The sequence below is a fragment of the Cynocephalus volans genome, chromosome 6, assembly GCF_027409185.1.
Source record: "Cynocephalus volans isolate mCynVol1 chromosome 6, mCynVol1.pri, whole genome shotgun sequence".
NCBI lineage: Eukaryota > Metazoa > Chordata > Mammalia > Dermoptera > Cynocephalidae > Cynocephalus > Cynocephalus volans.
This window is the reverse complement of record NC_084465.1, coordinates 128,598,214-128,619,749: the sequence shown is the minus strand read 5'-3', so window position 1 is coordinate 128,619,749 and position 21,536 is coordinate 128,598,214. Positions and strand designations below refer to the sequence as shown.

General features: G+C 39.5%; 1 protein-coding gene across 3 annotated transcripts in view; it reads right to left on the bottom strand.

Moving 5' to 3' along the window:
* Positions 1-16,011, bottom strand: part of TAF3 (TATA-box binding protein associated factor 3) — a 188,580-nt gene extending 172,569 nt beyond the window's left edge. Inside the window, exons 1-5 of one of the 3 annotated variants that reach the window (XM_063100016.1) lie at positions 15,655-15,720; positions 15,087-15,123; positions 14,957-14,996; positions 11,903-12,039; positions 10,963-11,205 (exon numbers count right to left, since the gene is read on the bottom strand). In XM_063100016.1, the coding sequence (XP_062956086.1) occupies positions 10,963-11,155 (193 nt within the window). In that variant the 5' untranslated portion in view covers positions 11,156-11,205; positions 11,903-12,039; positions 14,957-14,996; positions 15,087-15,123; positions 15,655-15,720. Of the gene's footprint in view, positions 1-10,962; positions 11,206-11,902; positions 12,040-14,956; positions 14,997-15,086; positions 15,124-15,654 lie in introns of all 3 variants that reach the window. The other 2 variants (XM_063100017.1, XM_063100018.1) reach the window with 2 other exon arrangements.
* Positions 16,012-21,536: the final 5,525 nt, after the last annotated feature.

The following is a 21,536-nucleotide window of genomic DNA, read 5'->3' as shown; positions in this document are numbered from 1 at the left end:
GCCACAAGACCTGAGTAATCCCAAAATGGCCAACTGGCATTCACCAGAAAGCCTGGCAGGCCAATGTGAAAACAGTGGCTTAAGGTGGAAAGGGTTTTACCTGCTCATCAAGAACAGGTGGATACAAGCAGCCTGGTGAGATCTACAGGGGCTGGAGAAGTCAAGCCCCATGAGCTTCCAAACCCGATCCTTTGCTACACTGCCAAGGCAGAGCCCTACTGAGAAGAAACTGCTGGGACTGGACATCACAGCTGAGCAGGAACAGGAAAACTGACATTAAGGAAAAGTAGATCTGGATAAAAGTGGTGGAAGAAATCAGGGACAAAATCTCAGCAGTCAAGCTACAGAACTACTGAACATTGCACAAAAGCAAAAGGAGAGGGAGCACTATAAAGTGAGGAAAATACTCTGAACCTCCTTCCAAATGTTCAGAAAGACTATATTCACATACACAATATCCATAAGGAAAAGGAAATTAAATATCTAACATCCCTACACACAATGAAAGTATAAGAGAAGCAAAACTCAAAAAACAGATGAACATTGTAATTAGTTCTAATTTTAAATGATCTAAAAGACTTGAAAGAATATAAACCCAAATTAGAAAAAGTCACAAATGAGGTGCCAGAACTCAAGAAAGTAATTCTATGATCTGACAATGTACATATGATACATTTACAGAGAACTGGAGTAATAGAATAGCATAAGCAAAAAAAAATTATTTTCTGTATCAATATTGTATGTGTAATCTGGGATAAAGCAAATGAGTAATTATGAAACATTCTAATTCTACCATCTTCTTTATCCCTGAGAACCAGAATTCTCGGTACAGACAAAAGTATTTGCTGATGTAACATAAAAAGTAAAAGTCCTATAGTCCCAAACTTGAATTAGAAATATCTGTTTGAATCCATGAGGCACCCTACTTATCTGTCTATCCATCCATCCACCTTATCCATCCATATGCATCTACATGTATATACATGAATATAAATATTTACTTATTACCTAGGAACAATGACCAACTGAGTTATAGTAAGTATTCCTAGTACCTAGATCATGGATTTGAAATGGTATTTCCTGGTGCTGGGAAAACTGGACATCCCTATGCAAAAGAATAAAATTGGAACTTTATCTCTTACTATTTATAAAAATCAACTCAAAATGGATTAAAGACTTAAATATAAGATCTGAAACTGTAAAACTAGTAGAAGTAAACATAGGGGAAAAATTATGAGACATTGATTCAGGTGGGCAATGACTTTTTAGATTTTATCCCCAAAGCACAGGCAACAAAAGCAAAAATAGACAAATGGGATTACATCAAAATAAAAAGCTTCTGCACAACAAAGAAAATAATTAACAGAATTAAGAGACAACCTACAGATTAAAAGAATATATTTGCAAGCCATGCATTTGATAAAGGGTTAATATCCAAAATACACGAGGGTATTTCAAGAAGTTCATGAAAAGATCCGTTTTTTTTTTTTTTTTTTTTTTTTTTTTTTACATTAACAATATTTTATTATCTTTTCTCTGTGTTTTTACTTATTTCATTTTTCTCCAGCTTTCTAGTGTATGATTAAGCAAGGATGATTCTCAGATGGGGCAAAAGAGCAAGAAACCAAATTCACAGCAGAAGTGGGTGGTGGTGGAGTTAGACTATAATTCCAGGGCTATGGTTATTTTACTTTATTGTCTACCATTGTGGGCACAGGTCAGGGGAAGACTTTGAAGGCAAGTTCAGCAGCGCTGTGCTGTGCAGGCTGCATGTAGAGATGATTTTTAAGGATCACACGCATGCGCACGTGTGTACATGTGTAGAGAGCACAAGCGAGCAAGCATTTCACCGAGTGTGCAATTTTAGCTTAATTAGAATAGGAAGACTATTAACAAGTTATTTCTAAATTTACTGAAGATCAGGAAGTATATTAGAATTAAATCACACTGTGTGAGGCTGATTGGCAGGCCATGCAATGTGGACAAGTTCACAATCTTGTCTTTATCAGCACAATTTGCAGAGTAGGCCTGAAAGGCATGAACCTGAAGAGTGTGGAGCCATAATTATTCAAGTAAAAAAAAAAAAAAGAAGAAACTAATTGGAAATGTGATAAGGAATGATTAGGCAGCCTATTTTGGGAGGAAAATAAACAAAATGAGCAAATGCCAACTGCAATTGCTTTAGTGAAAAAGGATAGGCACACTTGTGTAACTGAAAATTTCCTTGTCTGTCAACTAGATCCGTTTGTTTTTTTTAAAAAAAGATGACCAGTAAGGGGATCCTAACCCCCACACTCTCCCAAGTGAGCTGACCGGCCATCCCTATATAGGGATCCGAACCTGTGGCCTTGGTGTTATCAGCACCGCACTCTCCCAAGTGAGCCACAGTGGCCTCCCAAGTAGGCCAGCCCTACATCCATACTGTTTTGTTTGGTCAGCATCTTTGCTATAAAGGAATTGTCTTTTCTTTCACTTCATATAGATTCTGGAGGAAGCTGACAATCACTCTACAGTATTGGGGTTTTCTTACCTGCAATATGAGGGTTTCAACATACATACATCTTGGAATATCTCATCTAGAATACAATTCAGCATCTAGAAATCACAAACACACATACACGCCCAGACATCACAATGTCCTGCACTAATAGGTCACCAGTTAGTGTCTTTGTTTAATGCAATTCTTTTATCTTTTTTTACTTTTTAATTTTTTAAAAGATGACCAGTAAGGGGATCTTAACCCTTGACTTGGTGTTGTCAGCACCACGCTCTCCCAAGTGAGCTAGCCAGCCATCCCTATATAGGGATCCGAACCTGTGGCCTTGGTGTTATCAGCACCGCACTCTCCCAAATGAGCCACGGGCCAGCCCAAAAGATTCGTATCTTTTAATTCTATTTTTTTCACGAACTTTTTGAAGTACTCTCATATGAAGAACTTAACTCCATAGAAAGAAAACAAATAATCCAATTAAAAAGTGGACAAGGGACTTGAATAGACATTTCTGAAAAAAAGATATACAAGTAGCCAACAGATATATGTAAAATGTTCAACATCACTAATCAGTAGGAAAATACAAATTAAAACCACAATGAAATATCACCTCACATATATTAGAATGGCTATTATCAAAAAAATGAAAAATAACAAGTGTTGGCAAAGATGTGGAGAAAGGGAAGACTGTTGGTGGGAATGTAAATTAGTGCAACCATTAAGGAAAAGTGTATGGAGGTTTATCAAAAAACTAAAAATAGAATTACCATATGATCCCATAATTCCACTTTTGGATATTTACCCAAAAGATCTGAAATCAGTTTGTCAAAGAGATGTCTGTTCTCTCACATTCATTCCAGCATTATTCACAATAGCCAAATTATGTGATCAATCTGAATGTATATCAACAAATGGATGGATAAAGAAAATGTGGTTTAATTATATATACACAGTGGAATACTATTCAGCCTTAAAAAAAAGAAAGAAATTTTATCACTTGCAACAACATGATAGAATTGGAGAACACCATGCTAACCGAAATAAGCCAAGCACATGAAAGACAAATATGCATGTTCTCACTTATATGTGGAATTTAAAACCATTAAACTCAAAGAAGTAGAATAGAATGGTGGTTACTAGAGGCTGGGGGGAGTAGGGGAACGGGGAGATAATGATCAAAGGGTACAAAGTCTCAAGTAGGTAGAAGGAATAAGATTTTTTTTAGATATATTGCACAACGTGGTGAATACAGTAAATAATAATGTACTGTACGTTTCAAAGTTGCTAAAAGAATAACTTTCAAATGTTCTCACCACAGAAAATAAGTATTTGCAGCGATGGATACATTAGTTAACTTGATTTAATTACTCCACATTGTATTCATAAATTATAACATCACTTTGTACCCCATAAATATATACAAATGTAATTTGTCAATTTACAATTAAAAAATAAAAAGAAAAATGCTATTTTCCAAGAAACCAGGGTTTCTTGGAAAAATAATTGATTCCAAGTGTAGGACATGAGTATTCAAGATGAGCCCAGAAGACTTTGACACACCAGAGAGTAAGCACATTATGAAAGACTACTAGAGTCATGTCAAAAGAACTCAGAAGCCAGAATGAAAAGCTGCTTCTTGCCAAAGGGGGAACAACAGGAGCTACAATAAGGGTAAGAATTAAAATGAATGAAACCTATCAAATATGTTAAAATCTATGAGTTTATAATGATATATTCAAAAAAACAAACTAGTCACCTTCTAAGGACGACAAGAAATCAATTCATCGTCTTGAAAACCAGGTATATAAAATCAGAGAATCAAGCATTTATCCTGCCTTCCCTATATGAATTGTGCCACTAACTTACTAAATAGTGAATGATGGAAAAGATTTCCTCATAAAAGGAAAAGAAAACTAAACTCCAACTAAACTTTCCAACTAAAGAATGAAATGAAAGCAAAATAATAGAACATCACTACTTTGCAACCCCTAATGAATTAATGGATCTAGACATTGAGCATCAACACTACTAATACCCAAAAAAGTGAAAAGCAGACATTATTAACTTCCTGATGAAGGAACACAATACTACCTTTATCTTGCCGAAGGTATCAAACTTGAGTCTGGTCAAGCCTCAGATTCCTCCTGCCAATGTGCAACCACCACACTAAACTGCACCATGAGTGCACAATCAGCAAAATCCAACTGTGGGCAATCCTGTAAGTCAAAGGTCCCAGATTCCTCAACAAATAAACCATACGACAAAGAGGCGAATGGTGGTGGGGGGAGACCTAAAAATTCTTAGAGACTTAAAAGACATGGAAAGTTTCAAAAAGGGGGAGTGTGAAAAACATTAAATCAATGTGTCTAGGGATACCCATTTGGTGTTGAAACTATAAAGCAAAGAAGTAATTTCTATTAAGGCCAGGATAGCGGTTATTTTCAGAGGACAGGAGGAGATCTGATTGGTGTTGGGGACATGGAGGGGCTTCTGAGAGAGTTGGTAAAGTTCTGTTTCTTGAACTGAGAGGAGGTTACAAAGATATTAAATGTCCTTTCAATCAGCCAATTTGACTGTAATTGGTGATCTCAGTGACAGCTGTTTCAAGAAGAGGATTGGAGTAGAAGTCAGAGTGCAGTAGCTTGAGAAAGAAATGGTAGGTATTGAAGTGTACACAGACTCTTGAGTCAAAGGAGTCCAAAAGTTTCATATGAAAAAATCTCGAAGGATTCACACCTGTTAAACAAGGTAATTCTTGAAAAATGAGAGTATGAGGAAAGCCAAGAGCCTTTCATTTTATATTTAATGTACCTGGGCAACATTTTTTTTCAACAAGGTTGTATTACTTTTGTTAATATTTTCAAACCTGTAAATGTTTACTTTTTGAAGGGCTTCATAAAAAAAATAGAAACTTCTGGGGGGGAGAAACACAAATCTCCAACAGAAGAGTCCCAAATAATTTATGTAGATACACTCCCTCTCTTTGAAGGTAGAGTAACTCTCCATTCCTCAAGTGTGGGCTGTGTGTGGTGACTTCCTTCCGCAGAGTACAGTATGAGAAGAAGGGAAGAAGAGTAACTTTACAGCACAGAACCCTGACAAACACTACCGTGGTGCATCAATTAAGGTCAGCATCAACAGTGCTGAGTCATATCCTCGATATGATGTGGTAAAAATGGCACCTTACCTCTGTGGCCTTTCTCCCCCCAAATTCATAACTCCCCTCTAATCATGAGAAATACACCAGAAAAATTCCAATAGAGGGGGATCCTATAATATACCTGACCAATAAATCCTCAAAACTGTCAAGGTCATCAAAAACAAGAAGAGTCTGAAAAACTGTCGCAGCCAAGAGGAGCCTAAGGAGACATGACAACTAAATGTAATTGGTATCCCGGATGGGATCTTGGAACAGAAAAAGAACATTAGGTAAAAACTAAGGTGACCTGAATAAAATATGGACTTTAGTTAATGATAATGTATCAATACTTGTTTATTAATTATAACAAACGTACCATACTCATGTAAGATACAAATAACAGGGGAAACTGGGTACAGAATATAAGGGAACACTTTGTACTATCTTCTCAATTGTTTCTGCACATCTCAAACTGCTCTAAAAATAGTCTATTTAAATTTTTTTAAAAATAGGAACCCTAAAAGTAGCAACATCATAGTATCTTTACCGAGTTTAAGTTGAGTTGGTTAAGTTTCCCGCAATAAGTAAAACAGAGTACATGGTTTCTATTTCTCTTTTCTTTCTCATGCAAATATTTTGAACCCATCAACAGAACATCTAGAAGACCCTCACTGACCAGTGATCTAGTGACCACACTTGAGAACCAATGACTTCGGCACAGTATACGATTTTTAGACATTCCTCAGCACAATATAATAGGAAGCCAAAAAATATGGTATTGGTGTGAATCTAAAAATACACATGGCAAGCTGGGAAGAGAGTATTCTTAAATAACACACAAAGGGAACCAGTCATTGGAACTGTAACAGTCCAAGCAGAAGGTGCATGTATAAAATATTTTCAGAGGTCTCATTTCTCAACACAGAATCGGATACAGTGGGGAAGAAATCCTTCTGCATCATCCCCCTCCTCTATCACCTTCACATAAACTGCTGATAATCAAACAGCTCCCCGGTCAAGTGTGTGTTTCCTCAGTTCCTAGGCCTATGATGCTAATACTTTTACTTATTCCTATTGTAATACTTATTCTTATTGTAGAGTGACTTCATAAATGCATGTTATATTTTTAATTCAAAAAGTAAATTCCTTAAGACTGAGGAAGGGCAAATGTGAAGAGAACTAACATTCACTGGTACGTGTTTTATGTGTTAAGCACTGTTCTATCTTATATAAACGTCTTACAAAATATCTCACTTAATCTTCCCTATCACCGATATGCAGGTATTTTTATACCTATTTTACAGACGACAAATGTGAAGCTCAGAAAGGTGAAGTTACTTGCGGAGACTATAAACTCACTCACTGAGTCATGTCTGAGCCTCCACGTAGCCCGCGTTTTTTCTACTGCTGCCTGCTGCCACTTGAGGCTGCCACACTTACACACTCGCACTATGCAGACAGAAGCCATCCAAATGCTTTTTTCATATGAACTGAGTTGAATGATTGACAATAGGGTAGCCCCATGATGGTACTTAGCTAATAATATTTTATGACCAGAGTCTGGCCCTGTCTGTGGCCCTGAAAGAAATTAGAGGAAAATGAAGACCTTGATGATGTGTTATAATCAAGGTGGTTCACCTCTGTATCATACTTTGCGCCACTACCCAGAACACTAGAAACTTTCTAACATGCTGTAACCATGAAAAAAATGTTTCAGACTGTAAATGATTTATTAAGTTGACTTGTGTGGCTATATTAAAAAATGGTAACCACAGGACTGTTTTATATCCTTTTCCCATGAACAGAGGAAAGGTTTCGATAAGCATCTTATTGTACTGCCTATCACTTATTGCATCCTTGTGTGCCATGTGTGTATCTTATGAATCAGCAATATTTCTGCTCCTTAGATGACCCACAAGTGTTAGCTGAAAAAAGAAAAGGAGTGTTCTCAAAGCTTATGCTATTTTCCTTTTAAAATGCTTATAATTTATACTGCATAAAACTTGAAATGATTCTCCTTTTGCTTTAAATAACCCAGAAAAGAAACCCCAAAATTTACTGAGCATAGTAATTTCAGCTAGAAGTTAGTACCTAAAATTGCTAAGTGGTTTTTCATATTCCTTCACTGCCCAATATAAATCTGATTATCTTAGCTACATTTCCTTGACAGTATTTAAACATGATAACCATAACACTTTAAGAGAACTTTATTGTGTAATATTTGCATTTAGTACAAATGCAATAAAAATAAAACAAGAGTGACCAAATGGTTAAGTGTAGATTATTATCAAAGTCCTAGCTTTGGTTTTGAGTAGTCAGTTTGCTAGGGCTTATTATTAAAAATAATCAAGTATCTCTCAAAATAAATAAATGCTTGTTATGCTTGGACCAACGATGAGTGTGTGCATGAACCAGGGATGAATATTAATCCAATGCTGTCCATCGGAGTCCAAATTTTTTAAAAAAACAGAAAAAAACAAAAAGTATTTAAAAAGTTAGCTATTAAATAGGGGTAGTAATAGAAGATAGATAAGGAAACCACAAAATAGATTTAGAAAATTCCAAATGGCACAGAGCACATGGACTAAAATTTTAAAAACGGAGAAGTTAGTAGTTCCAGCTCAATCACATGCTGTTTGATCATGCACATAAGTCTTGGCTGTTAAACTTGACCATTGTCTAATTCACAGACATAAAAAGCATGATCTCATATAACATACCAACTAGTTATATATTAACATCCTTTCTGTAGTTTCTTCCTCTATAATGCCTCAAGTTTTCTTTCAGCGTTTGATTACCATTCATGTTTCCTTAGCACAATTACAAATTCTGTATCCTTATAGATGGCCTATCAGCTAAACATTTCAGAGCTACAGAAAGATTAATTCTCAAAGTACAAGAGGACATATCATGGATTGATAACTTAGCATCACTTTTATGATGTCTAGGATCCTTAATAAATCATATTTAATAACAACAGCAAAAAAGGAAATTTCAGGACCACCTGACATTCATGGCCTCTCTATAAAAGAAAACAAAGTTCTTTTCAATCCAACTACTACCAGGCTTCTGCAAGAAATCCTCTTTTGATAATGTTTGTATTTAAATGCACGTTATAATAAATTTCTGTTTAGAGAAGTTGTAACAAACGTAGTTTCTAAGATCAAAAACACTTACATTAGGGAATGAGGTGTTTAAAGAGACAACTCTACAAAGGAGAATATAAAGAATAAGATTTCCTAAAAAAAGTAATAAAGGCTATAAATATAAATAAATTCAAGGAGGGGGAATAGAATTTTAAGCAGTAGAGAAGTTGGGGTTGACTGAGGTGCATCTGTAGATTTCCAAGTCCTGCTGTTGATAACACCAGTAGGCCTGGAAAAGAGGAGAAACAAGGAACTTCTGTAGACAAGACCCTACAAATAGTGTTCAGTTTACTCAGAAAAAATCATTATCAACACAGTCCTAGGCCCTGGTGATAATGATTTTTGGCTTCAGTCAGTATTAATCTCCAAGAACTTGAGTGGAATAGTGCTAAGCTATTGAGGACAGTCTACTTCCCAAGGGGCTGAAGCCAGAAATCTATGATAACTTTCCAAAAGGTTACATGGCAAGCTCTTTTCATACCTACCACGGCTATTAACAAGCATGGTAACAATGCTTCATTTTCAGAACACTGACAATTACAACACTAGCACTATTCAGTAGTCTACTGCACCCAAGATCCAGACTAATAATGATAACCCACCAACCCACAATCAGTCTCCACAACTTAGGTCCAGTATTTGTCCAGTTTTTCAGATAAGGCAACACTGATTCACAGATTGTAAAACAATTTATTCCCAGTTTAAACCTAGTCCATGAAACAAAAAGTTAGTACTTCAAAATGCTATTAAAGTGTATGGAACAGGAGATTATAAGAAATGAATTACAAGAAACTGGAACCTTTGGGCAATGCTAATGGGAAAGTAAAATGGTGTACCCACAGTGGAAAACAGTATGATGATTCCTCAGAACTTAAATACAGAATTACTGCATGATCCAGCAATTTCACTTCTGGGTATATACTTCAAAAAAATTGAAAGCAGGGACTTGAGCAGATATTTATACACCAATGTTCATAACAGTGTTATTCAAAAGAGCCAAAACGTGGAAACAATCCAAATCCAAATATCTACCAATGAGTGAATGGATAAACAAATGTAGAATATACATAAAATATATTATTTGGCAGCAAAAAGGAAGAAAATTCTGACACATGCTGTTACATAGATGAAATTTGATGACATTATGCTAAGTGAAATAAGCCTGTCACAGACAAATACTATATGATTCCACTTATAAGAAGTACCTAGAGTAGAAAAATTCATACAGACAGAAAATGATTAGTGGTTGCCAGGGACTGAGGGGAGGGAGAAATGGGGAGTTATTGTTCAATGGCGATAGAGTTTCAGTTTGGCAGGATGAAAAAGCTCTGGAGATGGACAGTGGTGATGGTTGCACAACAGTGTGAACGTTTAATGCCACAGAACCATACACCTAAGAATGGTTAAAATGTTCAGTTTCATGTTATGTATATTATCCACAATGAAAAAAATTATAAAAAAAATTATCTTTCTGGCATCATATGTATGTATATATATGGTTTTAGAATTTAAAAATAAAGAAAATGAATTACAAATTTTCCATTTTTTAAGAGAAAAGATATTTTGTACCTGTATTAGAGACCAAATTACTTAAGTATCTTTTTAGAATTTTAGTGAACTTAATGATCAACAAGGAAAATCATGCAGGAAAAAAGGAATTCTGCAAAGGGACTGACCACTGCACTTTATTAGCTATTATTTTATAGTCAGAAGTTCTATATGACCAAACAATAAATGTTTCTACTTGTCATAGAAAACAAAGATCAGGCTGCATAATTTCAGTCAATATTCACAACTCAATCACTGTTAAAGCAATGGCATTCAAAAACGACATTAAGGGGGAAGGAAAAGAGCTACCCAATTTTTGTTTCAAAGATTTTTCTAATTTATTTAATATCCCATTCTCATATCTATTGAAAGGCTTCTCTGTGGGATCACATTCTGTTCTCCTCTACTTAAAATTTACAAAGGAGATAAATGTCTCATCTGATATATGCCATGGCTCTGCCTGGTAATGCCAGTTCCAAGTCTGTTGACTTAAGGGTTAGAATAATTTGTAAATGACATTAAAATATTTTGATTGCATTTCTAAAATTTATATGTTGGTACAGTATGGAAAGCTAAGAAGATTAGAAATCCATTAAAACTGTCACTAGTATATGAGGAAGAAACAATCAATCACAAACCTTCTTGAGAAGACACAATGGGAGGCATGTAATCAGGAATGTATTCTTTTCTTTCCTCTGCATCTTTACTTCCAGGTTGAGGAAACTGTAGTACATTGTTCTTGCTAACAGGAAATGAAGGAATTTGATGTGGGAAAGTGACAGGTTCAATATTGTGAATATAGTCTTCTAGTTCATGTAGACTAACCCCCATAAGTTGGAAAGCTTCACCAACATCATCCAAAATTGGGTCTGTTCGGCCATCTGAAACAAAGTCAAAAGAAAATCAAATTATTTTATGAAAATCCCATGAATTTTTTTTAAATATTAAGAAAAAATTATTAAGTAAATAAGCAGTTCAGAATCAAATATACTATATAAGATTTACTTATTGGAAAGAAATTAATAGATTTTAAACAGAATATCATATTATTTAAACAACAGAAGCTGATTCTTAAAGTCAATTTTAAATGTGATCTGACAACTAACCAGAACACCACAGACAATCACACTAACAATCAGCTAGTACAAATATCAAAGAACAAGTATCAGAAGTGGTTTACAGATGGTCACAAGCATCTGGAACAGTGGCTGACACAAAGTAAATGCCCGGTAAATATTACTATCATTATTTTTTATTATCAAATAACTAGTGGGTTGTATATACTAAATAAGTGTCCATTACATTTTTTCTGTTTTTCATTGATGTATCTCTGGAACCTATAACAGTAGCTGGCACACAGCTGGCTCTCAATAAATTTCTGTTGAATGAATTACATTACTGAATCAATTTTTTAAATCCAAAAATATTTACAAAGAAGGGCTTAGATCATGAAGGTAATTTACATATAAATTTTCAAATGTGATTAGAAGACATCGCATAAAATGTATAGAGATAAACAGATAAAACGTTAGCTATAATGAGATTTTCTTTACAAAAGCAAGTTTTTCCTATGCTTACCCTTAGCAGAACTTAAGTTCTCTACATCTTTTAAATCGATGAAAATTCCAGTTCCCAATTTCCAAAAACCTAAAGAATTTTTTTACTGAAGTCTTCTATGGTCACTTCAAACTTAGCATGCCTGAAATTAAATCACACTATAAAAGGAAAAAGAAGAATCCAAATTTTGCAAGAATTGGATGCATGTGTGCTCACATGCACATAGAAACGTCTGGAAGGATATACAGCCAACAGTTAACAGTTCAAGGAGCAGAAGCTGCAGTACAGGGGAATGGTATGGTTGAAGCAGGAGACTTCAAACACTTCTGCAAGTATGGGTTAGTTCTGTTACGTATAAAAAAAATAAAACTATACTAATTCTTCCTCTTATTGAACATAGGTATGCATTTCAACTCCTTTAACTCCTGTTAAAGCCATTACTACTCTCTCAGTCTACAAAATAATCGTATTGAATTCCCCCATATGCTTTGCAGTCTCAACCCTAGATCTTCCAATACTTTTTCTCCTTTTTGCCATGAATTTCAGATTTTTTTTTCTTTCTCTCTATTCCTGCTACCACTATCTAAGTATAGTTTCAAGTTCTGCTCACTTGAATCTCTCTTGCATTTCACCGCCAGTACAATTTTCTTAAAATAGCAGTTTCACCAAACTATTCCCCTTAGAGGAATATGTAGTGTTTTCTGTCACATGTTCTTTTGTCTAGCTTTTAAGTCCTTCTATAACCTGATCTCTGTTGAACATTTTACTCAAACACCCTTAAAATGAACTAGACACATATGGCAATCTGGGCACCTTACTGGTACTTTTACCATGCTTAATCTCACTTGGATATCTTAGTTTCTGCTATTCTCTGATTTGGAATACTCTCTGACTTTATACAACCATACTTCATAGCTCAACTCAAATCCCAGCTTTTCTGTGAAGCAATTCTACCCTGGAATCCATAACCCACAACTCTCTCTCCTTTATCTTACTCCTTTAGCATTCATTGCCTGTACCATGCAATGATTAAGTTAAAGTCTTGAAGTCATTTTGGAAGATTTAGCACCTGCTTTTGGTGCATGCATACATATCTCATATATAACACAACACATGCAGAAACATCTGCCCCTGAATGCTTGGAGAAACTGTCACCTTAGGGAAATTTAAAAATTCATCATTTGTTGAATTAATAATAACTTCTAAAACTTGCTTTAACTTGAGAACTTTTCTTTAAAAAGGAACAAATACCATCAGTTTGTTTTTGTTGATTTTCTGCACCCTTGCACACACCTTATAAGCAAGGACTGTGCCCTAGAAATTTTATGTCTCCAACACATAGCACAGGGCTTAGCTTATAAGTGGTGCTCAATAAATGTTTCTTGAAAAGACAAAAAGGATGTAAAGGAGGAGAATACAAGGTTGCATTCTACCGTAACCTAAGGTTATGGGATTCGATTTTAAAATAAAGATAGTGTAGAAAAAGAATCTTAAAATGTCTATCTAATAAGTATACCAAAATTACCCTTAAAAAAGTAACCAAACCACAAGGGGAATAATGAATCTGACAATCGCATTCTCAATAAACCCAAGAAAACTGACTACAGAAATTGGGTTAGGAACAATGTTCAGATTAAAGCAGCGCAACGGTCCCTTGATGACTGTGGAATACCTAGTTACACAGAGTACTAACACATATTCTGGTTCTGCGTATGTAGAAGGCAGGAAAGGTAGCTATGTATTCAGGGGCTACTTTGAGTATCTAAAGGTACAGAACATCTGTCCTTATTTAGGGAACTTGGTAGCAAAAATTTAATCTGGACTACCCATAAAGATAACAGTATACTCAAGAACCAGGGAGAGGCAAAAACCAGGAGAGTATTCTGTTGGTGGTGTACTTTCAAGATAACAATGAATGAACTTCACTTCGCAGTTCCAAATTTAGAAGTATCAGTGAAATCAATCACTCAAAAAAATGTACATTTTTGGAACTCAAAAAGTGAAAGCAATAAACACGTATTATGGTAGTGGATTATCAATTCATTAATTTACTCAACAAATATTTCCAGGGTGCCTATTATGTTATGGTCCCATACTAGGTTACAGAATACAAATATAATCAATTTCTCTTCTGGGGAGGGGAAGAATCACACACAGACAACTACAAAACAAGATGATAAATAACATAACAGAAATAAGCACAGAAGGGCCGGCCCATGGCTCACTCGGGAGAGTGCGGTGCTGATAACACCAAGGCCACAGATTCGGATCCCTATAAAGGGATGGCTGGTTAACTCACTTGGTGAGTGTTGTGCTGACAACACCGAGTTAAGGGTTAAGATCCCCTTACCGGTCATCTTAAAAAAAAAAAAAAGATAAAAAGAAATAAGCACAGAATTACAAGAGCAGATAACATGAGTTCCCTAGAGCAAGTGATAAGTGAATCTCAAAATATAAGAAGTACCAGGTTGACAGGTGGCAAAGGACACTCTAGGAAACAGCATGCATGTAGGAATGGATAGCTTAAAAAGTTTTGGAAAAGGCAGGTAGCTCAGCATGGTTGCAGGTTAGTATGGCAGGGAGGCAGAAGGTAAGAAAAATGCTAGCTCACAAAGGGAGCTGTGTGCTTCTATGAGTTTAGATTTTTAGCCTGTAACCAATGGAGTACAATTGAAATATTTTTAGCAAGAATGACAGGATCAGATTTGTGTTATGAACAGATGATTTTGGCAGCACGATGAAAGCAGGAATGGAATCTGGGGCCTAAGAAGTACAGCACATTTGTGGGTCTCAAGTTTTCAGTCTAGGAACCACATTAACAAAACAAAATATCCTATGAAACAGTTTACCCAGTTCTCCAGTTCACCACCTTAAAAATCATAACCTGAAATTTAAATGAGTGACAGTCTCCCCACCCCAACCCCAAAACACACACACGTGCATGCTTCACATCAACAAGATGATGTGTGGCTTCTATTAAAATATTCCATTCCTTCTACTAAATTATTAAATACCACCAGCTATAGATACACCAGACATACACTTAAAAACCATAAATACCGCAGCCCAGATTACCTGGAGAACCTTGTAAATTGCTTACGACCCCTCTACCACGCTTTGATAAGCACTGACATAAAAATACAAAGGAGGAAGTCAATGGACAACTGGGATGTGAGTGAAAGGTAATCTAATCAGCGAAACTTACAAAGTCAGCCTTGGGAAACAGTACGTTGAGATGTTGCCTTTGAAATGAACAGACACAGGAAGAAGAGGCAGTGTCACTAACGGAGCAGAGCTGTCAACGACTCTAGTTAGGAGCTAAAGAATGGCCAGTCTTGTAAGAAACGGCCGGTAGACGGAGCGCCTGTGACAACTAGTTGTAGTAGTTTGCGGGCAAGAGAGGAAAAGGACCAGGGTAAAAGAGGATGTAGGGCGTTCTGGGGGTGGTTCTACCTGCAGCAAACGTGAGACAATGAGAAAAACCGAGGCACATTTCAGAGCGGAGGGGAGGTAAGTGGGAGTGGAGCTGGGAGCGGAGTCTGGGCTCCCGGGCTGGTGGCGGGAAGTTAGCGGATGAGGAAGACGCACCCAAGGGATGACTAGAGTTTGCTGGAGCAGTGGAAGCCCAGGGGCGTCGGAGGCCCAAGGGACAGCAGATCGCGGGGCGGGGTGCGGAACGCAAACCCCGGGGACGCCGAGAGAGGCACGGGGAGACTTGAGGTGTCACTCGTGACTTGCCGGGGCAGCCCTCCCGCACCCAGCCTGGTACTCACAGAGCTCAGAGTACCGGTGGCAGCCCCGGCCCAGCTGCTGCAGATAGCGCTGCAGCACGTCCGTGAGGAGGTGGCAGGCGCTGAGCTGCACAGAGTCCCAGCCCAGCGCCTGGCAGATCTGCGCCACCGAGACCCTCAACAACGACCTGGAGTAACTCTCGCACATCCCGCTGCGTGGACGCCACCGCAGCCCTTGCTGCCACTTCTCTCCAGCCCCGCCGCCTGACCTTAGCAGAGCCCCCGATTCATCCTCTAGGGCCCCCGCGGCGGGGAAATCGTCCCCCCGACCCCGGGCGACCACCTCAAAGCCCCAGCAGCACGGAGCGCGCCAGCCTGAGAGCCGCCATTTTGGCCTCGCTCCGCCTCCCGCTGGACGGCCGCCGGGGCGAGGCAACACGAGACGAATGCCGACCGCGTCGATGAGAAAGCTCCGCCCCGTGGGAGCAGAGCGATGGTCTCGGTATCGATTCTCGGGGCTGGAAGCCGGCCGGAAACGCGCGTGCGGAGCGCAGGTGGAGGATGCACCCGGGGATGGCAGGTGTCTGGGCCAGTCTCGGGGGAGGGGACGCTTACCTGGGGGAGAAGGGAGAGGGGGACGGCACTGTTTTAGGGGCAAACGAGCGAGCTGGGATATGACACTAAAATGTTAGAGAGTTAACATTAATAATGGTAATAATGTTAGAGAGTTAAGTGTTAGAAGTTTGGGGCGTGGGAACTTAAGGAGTTCCCCCAAACGCGGATCCGTTCTTGCCTCTGCTTAAAAAAAATTGAATTGTTTGCCCCTGTATAGACTAAATAAAATCCAAGCTGTTCAGCATGTCGTTCGAAGCCCATCATAATAGGACAGGGACTAGGAGGAGGTATCTGTGCCAAGTTAATGAATGGAGGCCCCCAAAAACTTAGTAATCAAGATCAATGATATTTTAATACAATTTTTTTAAAAAATGAAATCCATGCCAGAAATTCTTGTCTCATTCACTTCATTCTAATCTCAGCCCTGGTTCTGTAAAACTTTTAAAAATATATATATACTTCATTAAAATGTAATTTATTTGTAAATTGAAGCATAATTGATTATACATACTTTGGGGGTAGAGTGTTGACTATCAGTATTTGTGTACAATATGTGATGACCAAATCAATATTGCCATGTTCATTATTACAAATAGTAATTATTCTTTGTGTCCCTTACCCAATTTCTCCCTAACCCCGCTCTCCCTCCCCCTTTCCCACCTCTAGTAACCATAGGTCTGCCTTCCTCCCTCCCACAGGTGGGCAGCCAATGGGCCCTAGTTTGCCGATTTGTGCGTTGTCAGCCGCTGTGACCTATCCAGGGAATGTGGAACTCAGTTGCCTACTAAGGCCAAACTTTAAATCAGTGACATAGGCTGAGTGTCCTGGGAATATTGCCAACTCCAGAGTCTTTTCTCAGCTCCAGCCAAGTATTGCTAGATCTTCCTAAGATGCTAGAAATCGGGATTTCATAAGTATCTTGATTTTAAATATCGAGAACACAACTTAAAATTTTTAATTTGCAAGCCAAGCTAATCCCACAGTTAAGCTAGATTCAGCCTGTGGGTAGCCACGTTGTAGTAGCTGATCTACTTAGTTTCGTAAGTATGCCCTTCTGCATCTATCACTGTATATTTAGTGTGAGTTTATGTGGCTCCCCCCATAAACAACAGACATTTATTTTCTCACAGTTCTGAAGGCTCGGAGTCCAAGATCAAGGTGCTGGCAGGTTTGGTTTCTCCTGAGGCCTCTCTCCTTGGCTTGCAGACAGCTGCCTTCTCACTCAGTGTCCTCACATGGCCTTTTCTCTGTGTGCACATCCCTGGTGTGTCTTCCTCTTATAAGGACGCCAGCCAAATTGGGTCAGAGCCCCACCCTTATGACTTCATTTAACTTTAATTACCTCTTTAAAGGCCCTGTCTCCAAATATAGTCACATTCTGTGGCATACTTGGTGTTGGAGCTTTAACATATGAATTTGGATGAGACATGGCTCAGCCCATAACAGAGAGTCCTTATTGGTCTCTGTGGCAGACAAGTTGGTTGGACATTACCTAAAGCTCTGCCAATGGGAGGATGTCCCCTCACTGTTTCAGGACCCCACGGAATGAGGCGATGGCACAGTCCTGGTCCCAATCTTTGACTTGCATCTACCTTCCAAGCCGACTTATCCATGAACCAAGCTTGGCTTTTTGTCCTCCTTGATAGCAGTCATGAGGAACTGCCATTCAACTGCTGGTCTGAGGGAGTGGTGCTGGGGCAGCATTAATGAAGGTGTTGCGGTCTGGCCTTTCTTCTCATGGGGCTTGCTTGTGCCATCTGGGACCTGCTCATGAAAGTCGACCTTGTGTCTTGGTGGGCCCGACAGTACCCAGCTTGTGATGGGCTGTGCTGGCTTCGTGATCACTTGGTGTTGAACACTCTGTTTCTACTGGGGCCCAGCAGCACTCCACAAACTGTTTTCTCAAAGATGTGTGGTTCTCTACCACACGTCATGGCCTTATCTGGGGGGTCTGCGTTGTGATTTACCCTTTAGAGCTCGCTACAAACTCCACATGGAGTACGTCCCATCACAGATGCCTAACACCACAGAGTCAACCAGGTTACATGGCCCAGGTAGGAAGGAAGCTTGCATCACTGCTTGAACCTGCTTCTGAACCCTTTCCTGCAATGGGCACTGACTCAAAATTGACAATCTTTCAAGCCATCAGTACATGGTTCAGAGCAGAATTCCCAGGTGTGGAATATTCTGCTTCCAAAACCCAAAGAAGTCATGGTGCATCCTTCTTCACGGTGGAAGGCACAAGGGGCAATCATTTATTTACCCATAACTCTGCAGGAGATATGCCAGCGTGTCCTAGACCACTGGCCCCCCAAAAGTCTGTCAACTCCAGAGGGCCCCCGAATCTTTGGAGAGTTTAATCTCCCACCCTCGGGAACACATGTATCTTACTGTAGCTTTTGATGTGCTAGCTACTCTTACTTTTCCAGCCTGATCAGCATGATCACCTCAATATAGAGGACCAGTATGTTTTGTGAGTTGTCTAGCCAGTCCAAATCTCTCCAGACTGTATGATAACAGAGGGTGGGAGAATTCACTCTAGGACCAAATGCATGCCGTTGTCTGTTCCAAGTGAATAGACACGATGTCTGATCCTCCTTTCTTGTTGGGGTGGAAAAGACTTTGAGCAAATAGTGGCCACATGTCATGGGCTTGAGACCATGTTTGTGTGTTTGTCTGTTCTAGCAAACACCACACTGGGCACAGCAACTGCAACTGGGGTTACTACTTGGTTGAGTTTACAGGAGTTCACTCCCATCCTTCAGGCTGTATCTCATAGTGGCAAGGACCAGGATAGCAAATGAAACAGGGACCACTGCCCCTGCACCCTTTAGGTCTTGGGGTGGCACTGATTTCCACACCTCCCAACCCCCAGCTGTAGGAGCAATTTTAAAGGCATCTGCTCAGCCTTCCCATTCCCACAGGCCAAGGAACCAGCATGGGGCTTGTGCCAACATCCCTGTATGCTCATTCCAGCGACATGTTCAGGAATCAGGGAACTGGCCACTGGGTGGTCCCTTCAACCCAGGGGACCCAGACTCCTCATATACCCCCATGCTCATGGGGGGCCCACCATGACTCTGTCTCCTGGTTTCATTCTCAGTTCCATCCCTGGGCTCAGCACTCCTCAAAATGTGTGAGCATTCCCTTCCCCCAGGGGATAGTTACCTGAGCAAATGGCTGTCACTTCCTTTGCAAAAGGAGTGGGGTAATTACTACCTTGTCCACTTGGTATCACAGGGTCTTTCCTCCTGAAGATTCAGCCTCTCCTTCAGCCAAGAGTTTCAGTCTGAAAATGGGCTCAGATCCAGAAACAAGGCAAGGGATCATGACTGGTTGGGGCAACTGCCCTTAGCCACCTGTTTGTCCACACATCAATTCTTTTGACTGTACAGATTGAGGAGCCCACTTGGCTACCCAGCATTTCACCCAGGGGTACCTTGTTTTTGCTGAACCATCACCATAACCCACCAGGTGGGCCCACCCCTTCTGATTTTTCCTCACTCATGATAATGGAATTCACTTGGTTTCTGACAATAGGCAGTTAAGCATAGTTACCTGGTCTCTATTATGTTAGCCTCCTGTGCTCTCCATATTTCTCAAATATCTGATACTTTGATACATTGTACCAGCTCCTTTCCACTGTTGTACCACCCCAGTTCACCACTGGTGAAAGTTTTACTACTTGCCATTCAGGAACTGCTACCTTGTGCCAGGTAGCCCCTTTGTGGTCCATCCACCAGCAGCGCTGAAGTCTTCTCAGTCAGCCAGGTGGGTGATCCAGCTCCAAAATTCCATCTTAGTCTTTGTGTTTTCAGATACTATCCCCTGCAGTAAAACTGCCCCAAGTTGGACTCCCCAGAATGCATTCTCTGGGATGGAGATTAGGAGTGCTGTGGGGATCACTGCTGGGGAAGGTGAGGGCAGGGAGCAGGGCTGGTGGAAGGAGGTGTTGGGATGGGGAGGGGAAGCAGCAGGATTGGGGTCAGGGGACGCTGAGCTGCAGCTCACACACCAGGAAGGCCTCAGCCAGTCTCACAGCTTTAAAGCCGGGATGGCCCTTTGGAGTTGGCCTGAGTCAGGTACAGGGACCTGGCCTTTATACTGCCACACTGATCAGGCATTGGATGTGGGCCATGACCTTGGGCAAGGTGCTCTCCAGCTGAGGCAATTCTAAAGATGGTTGACAGCTGAGGGCTGTGTGCTGACAGCATTCTCAGCAGCTGGAGAAATACATCCTTCATTCCTTCTGCGGGGACACCTCTATGGTGTGTCCCGACTTCAGCTACATCAAAATACCTTGATCATGTTCGGCAGCTTAAGATCAATGCAGTAATGCCACCCAAAATAAAGTGCACATTCAGATTTTCCCATTGTTCCCAAATACCTTTCATAACTTAAAAAAAACATTTTTTTTAAAATTCAGGATCTAATCAAGAATCAACCATTACATTTACTCGTCATGTCTCTTTAGCCTCTGTTAGGTCAATTCCCATGGTTATGTTTTTATTTGGAGGTTTTTGTTTTTGATCTTTTGTGACATTAACATTTTTGCAAAGTCCAAGATAGTTGTCTTATAAAATGTCTCACAATCTTTGTCTGATTATTTTCTCACTTGACTAGTTTCAAGTTAAACATTTTTGGCAAGAATACCCCTGCATGGGTGCTGTACTTCCTGCTGTAACACATCAGTAAGTCATTTTTGTCCAGATATTGGTGACAAAGTTTGATCACCTGTAAAGGTGGTATCTGTCAGATCTCTCCATTGTGAAGTCACCTTTTACCTTTTTTTTTTTTTTCAAGATAACCGGTAAAGGGATCTTATCCCTTGACTTGGTGTTGTCAGCACCAGGATCTCCCAATTGAGCTAACCAGCCATCCCTATATAGGGATCCGAACCCATGGCCTTGGTGTTATCAGCACCACACTCTCCCAAGTGAGCCATGGGGCTGGCCCATGAGGTCACCTTTTCTTACTTTGAAATTAATAAATAATCTGTAAGGTGATACTTTTACAGAAAAACCTGCTTCTCCACATTCTTTCTCCCCAACGGTTTTATTGGCATCTGTTTCTGATCTCCTATTGTATGAATTACATTGGTGGTTACAAACTGGTGATTTTTCTATCACTTCTTCTACATGTATTAACAGGCATAAAGAAGAGTTCCCCTACCTTTTCTAGTACCACTATGTGGTCAGGGATTCTTATTTTATTCAATGTGTTATAACCCATTACCAGGCATTATTTTGATGCTTAAACAATCCCGTGTTTGGCCAGTGGAAACCCTTTCAAGCCAGCAGCTGTATTCT